Source organism: Bison bison, unplaced genomic scaffold, assembly GCF_000754665.1.
Source record: "Bison bison bison isolate TAMUID 2011002044 unplaced genomic scaffold, Bison_UMD1.0 scf7180017860456, whole genome shotgun sequence".
Classification (NCBI taxonomy): Eukaryota; Metazoa; Chordata; class Mammalia; order Artiodactyla; family Bovidae; genus Bison; species Bison bison.
The window spans coordinates 2,459,361-2,468,276 of NW_011491028.1; the positions used below are offsets into that span (position 1 = coordinate 2,459,361).

General features: G+C 38.8%; 1 protein-coding gene across 3 annotated transcripts in view; it reads left to right on the plus strand.

The window, feature by feature from the left end:
• The window catches only part of PRKG1 (protein kinase, cGMP-dependent, type I), a 1,420,729-nt gene that overhangs the window by 1,402,644 nt on the left and 9,169 nt on the right, over positions 1-8,916 (plus strand). For all 3 annotated transcript variants that reach the window (XM_010832219.1, XM_010832218.1, XM_010832220.1), the window contains 2 exons: positions 2,977-3,118; positions 4,623-4,786. In XM_010832219.1, coding sequence (XP_010830521.1) covers positions 2,977-3,118; positions 4,623-4,786 — 306 coding nt within the window. The remainder of the gene's footprint in view (positions 1-2,976; positions 3,119-4,622; positions 4,787-8,916) is intronic.

Sequence of the window (8,916 nt, forward strand, 5' to 3'; positions counted from 1 at the left end):
CCCTTCTCCTCCTGCCCCCAATCCCTCCCAGCATCAGGGTCTTTTCCAATGAGCCAACTCTTCACATGAGGTGGCCAAAGTATTGGAGTTTCAGCTTCAGCATCAGTCCTTCCAATGAACACCCAGGACTGATCTCCTTTAGGATGGACTGGTTAGATCTCCTTGCAGTCCAAGGGACTCTCAAGAGTCTTCTCCAACACCACAGTTCAAAAGCATCAATTCTTCGGTGCTCAGCCTTCTTCACAGTCCAACTCTCACATCCATACATAACCACTGGAAAAACCATAGCCTTGACTAGATGGACCTTTGTTGGCAGAGTAATGTCTCTGCTTTTGAATATGCTTTCTAGGTTGGTCCCTGGAGAAGGAAATGGTAACCCACTCCAGTATCCTTGCCTGGAAAATCCCATGGACGGAGAAGCCTGATAGGCTACAGTCCACGGGGTTGCAAAGAGTTGGACACGACTGAGCGACTTCACTTTCACTTTCTAGGTTGGTCATAACTTTCCTTCCAAGGAGTAAGCGTCTTTTAATTTCACAACTGCAGTCATCATCTGCAATGATTTTGGAGCCCAAAAAATAAAGTCTGACACTATTTTCACTGTTTCCCCATCTATTTCCCATGAAGTGATGGGACCAGATGCCATGATCTTCGTTTTCTGAATGTTGAGCTTTACTAATTCAGACAAATGATATCTCAAAGAAATATTCTGCTCTTGATAGACAAACATAATTAAGGTCAAAGATTAAAGAACCATTAAAGTGCTAGTCTATCTCTTTTGCAATACACAGGATTATATAGTGTCAGGGCTTCCCTAATGGCTCCAGCAGTAAAGAATTTGCCTGCAATGCAGGAGACTTAGGAAACATGGGTTCAGTCCCTGATTAGGGAATATTCCCTGAATGAGAAAATGGCAACCCACTCCAGTATTCTTGCCTGGGAAATCCCATGGAGAGAGGACCCTGGTGGGCTACAGTCCATAATGTTGCAGGGAGTCAGACATGACTGAGCATAAATGTACCTAATCCCTTTTCCAATACACAGAATTATATAGTGCTAGTTCTGCAAAGATAGCTCCAAGTCAAAAGATAATCATAACATATTTTATACCATTCATTTCCTAATATAAATGCAGTTAGTCAACTGAGCATGCACACATTCTTAATGCAACTTTTTACTGTCCTTATAAGTTCAAATTGTTCCACCCAGGTATTGTTGTAGAAGGATACTAGGAACTTAGTTATTATCGTTAAGATTCTAAGAAGTAGATATTACTTAAGCCTCAAACTGTATTTCAAAAAAAGACATTCCCTTTGGAAAGAGCTAATTATTTCAGTGACAGCTTGGGGGACATCATAGCTGAAATGAAGACTAGAATTTTCTGGAGGAGGCTACATATTTCTAAAGCATGACCTGAAAGATGGTTGCCTTAGCCTTGGAATCACTGATTAGTTTTGCAGAATAGCAGCCACATTCTACTTTTCAGTTTGTTAGAATTTACTCCTCAACACGAAAAAGAAGCAAATGTGAGCAAAATGCAAACTGGTATCAGTGACTCTCATGAAAGCAAATTCCAGATCTCTACTTTGTATGTGCCCCGAAACCAGCTCTCCTGTTATATCTTAGCCACCCCAAGAGCTAATGAGCTAATGTTCACACTAATTTTCTTGAATTTTCATGAAATTATTTAATTGCATTTACTACTGTTTGAGAAAGAAGGGGAGGGAGAGGCAGTTTATCTTTCTAAGGGATTCCATGGTGGGAAGATGGGGACGGGTAAAGTATAAAAGTTTTGCCCTAGAGCCAAGGAGTTAACATTAGATGATAAGGTTTTTCCTTTTTTGTTATGAATTTTTGAATTTAATGAAATTAAATAAACACAGAGAGAGAGAGAGAGACAAAGAGCTTTGTTGCTAAACACCATAATTGAGTTTAGAAATTCCTTTCCAATTACCTTTCTCCTTCTATTTATCTTTTAGCTCTATCTTGTGGCTCAGCTGGTAAAGAATCTGCCTGCAATGCGGGAGACCTAGGTTCGATCTCTGGGCTGGGAACATCCCCTGGCGAAGGGAAAGGCTACCCACTCCAGTATTCTGGCTTGGAGAATTCCATGGACTGTATGGTCCATGGGGGTACAAAGAGTCGGACACGACTGAGCAACTTTCACTTTCACGTTCCTTCTAATAAGAAGGCAGTAGCACAGGAAATAGATAATGTCTGTCTTCCTGGCAGAAGTTTCAAACAGAAGAATACTTAGGGACGTCTCTGGTGGTCCAGTGACTTATAGTCTGTGCTCCTAACGTAGGGGGCTCAAGTTCGATGCCTGGTCAGGGAATTAGACCCCACGTGCTGCAACTACAAGTTCGAATGCCACAACTAAGACCCAACACAGCAAACGAATGAAATGAATACATTAAAATCAGAAGAATGCTTAGATTGTGATATGCTCTTGTCAGTAGCGTTGTAACTCATTTCCAAAGTGGGTCTTTGAAAACATTAACTTTTATTCACCTTCTCAGGAATTATATCTGTTATTATTTAGAAAGATTCAAAAAGCAAGCTAAGAATAAATATGACTATACTAATACTCTATCTTTAAAAAACACCCTTGGTAGACAGGGTCCGAAATAGGATTTGCCTCTCTTCTGCCCAGCTCTCTGTACTGTGCCTTTTTAGACTGTAGTGGGCTGCTGGGAGGAATCCAACATGAAACGTGGTACATGGCGGACCTCTTCTTCAGTGTATTCAGGAAGTTAGATTTAATCATCCCACTCATAAGAGCTAACAATTCCTTAACTTAACCCTTAAGTGGTTTTTAAAACCCAACGCAGTGTGAGCCATATGACATTTGGACAGCAGGACACTGGTCTTTGGGGTCAAATTTTGACATAGGAATAGAGTGAAATAAGAAATTAAAACTTATTAGACAAACTAATTTCTTTCATACTTTTTTATTCCCCATTTTCTGTATCTCAGGGGGTCATTTGAAGATTCTACAACCCGATTTTATACAGCATGTGTGGTAGAAGCTTTTGCCTATCTGCATTCCAAAGGAATCATTTACAGGGACCTCAAGCCTGAAAATCTCATCCTAGATCACCGAGGTTATGCCAAACTGGTCAGTATGTTTCACACATGGTTTCTGCCTGCATTTTAAATACTAGTTTTTGAAGCTGTGTTCATTTGTGAACATTACAATCTCATTTTTCTTTTAATATATAACATTGTTAAAAACAGGTTTCAGCATTACTGTTTTCAACTGACTATTCTTTCAAGTTAAATAAGGTTATGAGAAATTAAATTGGCTAGCTTTGAATTAATAAAATCCTGGCAAAACACCCTTAAATAGGTGTTAATCATGCTTAATCACATGTATCCTCAGACCCAGAAAAGCTTCATAGAAGTCCTTTTTCTAGCTGGCTTTCTGACATCCAAAGGGAATAGGTATTTGTATTATGGAGAATCATTGTTTTAGATTTAAGAATAATGCTAATGTGACAGCCCTGGTGGTCCAGGGCTTGGGAGGCCCAGTACAGGGGACACGGGTTTGATCCCTGGTCCAGGAGGATCCCACATGCCGTGAAGTAGCTGAGCCCATGCAGCGCAATTACTGGAGCCTGTGTGTCCTACAGACCATGCTCTGCAACAACAGAACCCACTGCAACGAGAAGCCCGCACATCGCAACTAGAGAGCAGCGCTTACTCGCCACTAGAGAAAAGCCCTCATGCAGCAATGAAGAGCCCCCGCACTGCAACAGTGACCTAGCACAGCCAGATAATAATAATAATGAGAGTGGGAAAAAATGGGCTTTACCAGCAATGTTTTCCACTCCATGTTAGTAATAATATTAGTAATAATAAAATTGGTCAAGAGCTCTAAAGATTTACTGTAGAAAGGAAGTTCTCTTATTTTAAAATGCATAACTTTTGTAGACTTTGCATCTTTCAATCCCTGATTCTACTTTTTCAGTTTTTGGAATTTTTATTCAACCTATGGTTTTCAGAGAAATTTATATGCCATTAATAAGTACTTAATGGCAATTAACTATTTGTATTCTCAACCAGTTGCTTTAGAAAAAATAGATTTTCTGCATTTGAGGCTCCTCCTTCAAAAGTTTTCTATGAAAATGCAGACTACATTTCAATTTTATCTGTTTCCTAAAAACAGAGTTATTAGTTCCATAACTTTGTTATTCAGCTCCTTCAACAATAAAAGTAGCTTCTCAATTAATAGTAAATGAATCATCAACTTCATTAAATCCAGCAGATATCTGGAAAATATGTCCAAGTAAAGGAGAAATTATTTATTTATGCCCCAATCTCAACAGGCATGAAAGAAGGAAAAATGGAAAGTATTTCTGCAAAGAAAGATTTGCCTTTATTTTCGATGATGTGAATTTTATCCTATGTTAATATTTCCACTTTTCCTGTTGAAACTGAACTGATCAGGAAGGCTTTGTTTGTTTGAAATATAGAGATGAGTCCTTTTAGAAGACAGGACTACAACAGTTTGCATCCATTTTTAGTTTATGATTATCATCAGTATACTTCAACAAAGTAACTTTTCCACTTTTAAGCTTAATCAAAAGTGGCTTGAAATATCTTGTTTCTCTCTTTGTAAGGTTGATTTTGGCTTTGCAAAGAAAATAGGATTTGGAAAGAAAACATGGACTTTTTGTGGGACTCCAGAATATGTAGCCCCAGAGATCATCCTGAACAAAGGCCATGACATTTCAGCCGACTATTGGTCACTGGGAATCCTCATGTATGAGCTTCTGACTGGCAGGTATGGACATTGATGGAGAACTGCAGATAAAGATAGACCAGCAAACAGCTACTCCCTCCTGCCTTTGTCACTCCGATCAGACTATCTTAAAGTACTTTCACAGATCTTGTTACCACACTTTTTAATTAGTTATGCAGATAACCACCGAGAAGGCAATGGCAACCCACTCCAGTACTCTTGCCTGGAAAATCCCATGGACGGAGGAGCCTGGTGGGCTGCAGTCCATGGGGTCACTCGGAGTCGGACACGACTGAGCGACTTCACTTTCACTTTTCACTTTCATGCATTGGAGGAGGAAATGGCAACCCACTCCAGTGTTCTTGCCTGGAGAATCCCAGGCATGGAGGAGCCTGGTCAGAAGCTGCCATCTATGGGGTCACACAGAGTTGGACACAACTGAAGTGACCTAGCAGCAGCAGCAGCAGATAACCAGGGATTCTTAAAGCAAAAACTAGAATGCGTCAGATGAGTGCAACAAACTCAACATCAACTCTTGGTCTCGTGATTTATATATATATGTGAATGTGGAAGGATCTAGTGTCTTTCTGTGAGATCTGAACCTAGTCATTTAGTCAGCAAGAAAGATGATAGTCATAAAAATATGGTCTGTTTTTCATAGAAGTTAAGAGAACCTGTTAGCAATTGTGATATCTAATTGAAATGTGAATGTGGATCTGTTGTGTAATAATATTGTAGTTACCAACAACTAAGAAAGGTACTACAGATACAACCAGATATAAAACAGATCATAAACTCAAGGAAAAGTAAAATAAATAACACCACGAAGCCTTGGGCTCATTCAGCACAATGATTAAGACAGTCATGGTCATTATGAAGTAAAGAGTTCAGAAGAAGGTTAAATTTGTCTAGGGAGGCTTTTGAAGCACATAGGACTAGCTGGATCTTACAGGAAGAATAATAAAAAGTACAGCACACTCCAGGGAGAGGTATGGCTTAAATAGAGGGGAGTACTGCATAAAGACATGAAAAGGGCTGATGGTAAGAAATGATGGAAGATCAGTAAGAGTCACGTTTCAACCATAGTGAGTGCTATACCTGAGTGTGTGGACTCCATCCGGAGAGGCAGTCATTGAGGAGTCTCTGATAAAGGAGTGACGTGTGTTACAGTATTTAAGAAAACAACCTAGTGGTAATGTGTAGAGCAAACTGGAAGGGTGGGGAAGCTAGTCTGAAGATCATTCCAATAATTCAGATCTAGGAAGAAGCATGCAGTGTAATGTAACAAATTACTTATGAAAACCTAGTAGCTATAGTGAAAATGAGAAAGATGGCACTTTTGGTCTCACGGTTATGAAGATACAGTGAATCCATGAAGTACTTAGTCTAGAACATAAGAAGCACTTCATTAATGCTCACAGATACTCCTAGTACTACCACTGCCAGGAATAGTTATGTGGTGGGTTTTTTATTTCATTTGTGGACAGTGTATATCACTACTCTTGAAACAGCCTATTATACAGAGTGAAGTAAGCCAGAAAGAAAAACACCAATCCAGTATACTAACGCATATATATGGAATTTAGAAAGATGGTAACGATAACCCTGTATACAAGACAGCAAAAGAGACACAGATGTATAGAACAGTCTTTTGGACTCTGTGGGAGAGGGAGAGGGTGGGATGATTTGGGAGAATGGCATTGAAATATGTATAATATCATATATGAAACGAGTCGCCAGTCCAGAAAAAAATAAAAAAATAAGAAAAAAAGAAACACTTATGTTGACTTCAAATTAATAGATTTTATTGGTGTTTTATGTTAATTTTAAATGAAAGATACATAGGCAAAAGTAGCTAAATAATATACAAGAGAAATGATTCAAAGAAACATAGGAAGAGTTCAGACAAACTGATCTAGAATTTCTCTGTGGCTGTTAAGCATGATCTCTTTAAAAATATATATCTTCAAAGATATCTGAATCTTCATAGATGACAAAAGTTGTAAGCCTGCAGAGTTCAGGAACAATACAAAGCTGAAAATCAGATTATAAGCAACATAAAATCATATATAAGCAACAGAAAATAGAATAATAGCAATTAAAACCCAACCAGGGAGAGAATAAACAGACTTAGGGAAAATAATGGAAAAGAAAAAAAAAAAAGGATATATAAATTGTTACAGAAAGAAGATAGAGACATCAAAGGAAATAGGAACAACAACTATGTATATGAAGGTGTTGCTGCTCAGTCACTAGGTCATGTCCCCAACTCTTTCTGACCTCACGAACTGCCCGGCTCCTCTGTCTGCTATGTATATGAAGAGATGATAACAAATGTGATAGGAAACATACTCAATTAGGTAACAGAAAACTCATGACACAGACTTGACTCAGGGGATCCTTTTGATCGGCAGTGACCATGGGGAAACAGATTCAGAGTAATACCACCACCATATGTCCCAGTGTGATTTGCTAGCTTCAATGATAGAAATAATAACATAATCATATGGGTCTTTAAGCTACAAAAGCATTTCATATATGGGATGCTGCTGGTGCTGCTAAGTCACTTCAGTCGTGTCTGACTCTGTGTGACCCCATAGACGGCAGCCCACCAGGCTCCCCCATCCCTGGGATTCTCCAGACAAGTACACTGGAGTGGGTTGCCATTTCCTTCTCCAATGCATGAAAGTGAAAAGTGAAAGTAAAGTCGCTCAGTCGTGTCCGACCCTCAGCGACCCCATGGACCGCAGCCTTCCAGGCTCCTCCATTCATGGGATTTTCCAGGCAGGAGTAATGGAGTGGGGTGCCATTGCCTTCTCCGCATATATGGGATGGGACCGAATTAAAGTTGGCCTCAACCTTCTCAATAGTACCTTCAATGCCAAAAGATGGATATCAAGAACTATGTAGTTCTGAGAGACAGAGAGTATAACAACTAATTTGTACAAGATTAAGTTATTCTTAAAATATAAAGACAATAAATAATGTGGGTATCCCAGGCCTTTCTTGGAAACACTACTGTATGACCAAGTCAACTAACAGATGAATCAAAATAACTTTGGTTATTAAGCAGATGGAAACATTAAAATCTTTGGCAATCTTAAAAGTTTCAGGTGGGAGAGAGAAGGTAAGAAAAACTACAGGCATACTTATTTGTCATCATTCACAATTAGGAATCTTAAGTATTTTTTACAATTGAATTATGTCATTATAAAAGAAAACACTCCAAAGTCAGTTTTTAAAATATTTTTTATTTTTTTTTAAATTTTATTGGAGTATAGTTGATTTACAATGTTGTGTTAATTTCAGGTATAGAGCAAAGTGATTCAATTATACATCAATCTACTCTTTTTCAGATTCTTTCTAATATAGGTTATCACAGAATATTGAGTAGAGTTCCCCATGCTATACAGTAGGTCCTTGTTGGTTATCTATCTTATATATAGCAGTGTGTTTGTTCATCCCAGGCTTCTGATTTACTCCTCCCTTCTATGTATCCCCTTTGGTAACCATAAGTTTATTTTCAGTATCTGTAAGTCAGCTTCTATTTTTTTTTAACTTATTTATTTTAATTGGAGGTTAATTACTTTACAGTATTGTATTGGTTTTGCCATACATCAACATGAATCCACCACGGGTGTACACGTGTTCCCCATCCTGAACCCCCCTCCCATCTCCCTCCCTGTACCATCCCTCTGGGTCATCCCAGTGCACCAGCCCCGAGCATCCTATATCATGCATCCAACCTGGACTGGCGATTCGTTTCTTATATGATATTATACATGTTTCAATGCCCTTCTCCCAAATCATCCCCCCGCTCCCTCTCCCACAGAGTCCAAAAGACTGTTCTATACATCTGTGTCTCTTTTGCTGTCTCACATACAGGGTTATCATTACCATCTTTCTAAATTCCATATATATGCGTTAGTATACTGTATTGGTGTCTTTCTTTCTGGCTTACTTCACTCTGTATAATCAGCTCCAGTTTCATCCACCTCATTAGAACTGATTCAAATGTATTCTTTTTAATGGCTGAGTAATACTCCATTGTGTATATGTACCATAGCTTTCTTATCCATTCATCTGCTGATGGACAACTAGGTTGCTTCCATGTCCTGGCTATTATAAACAGTGCTGCAATGAACATTGGGGTACACATGTCTCTTTCAATT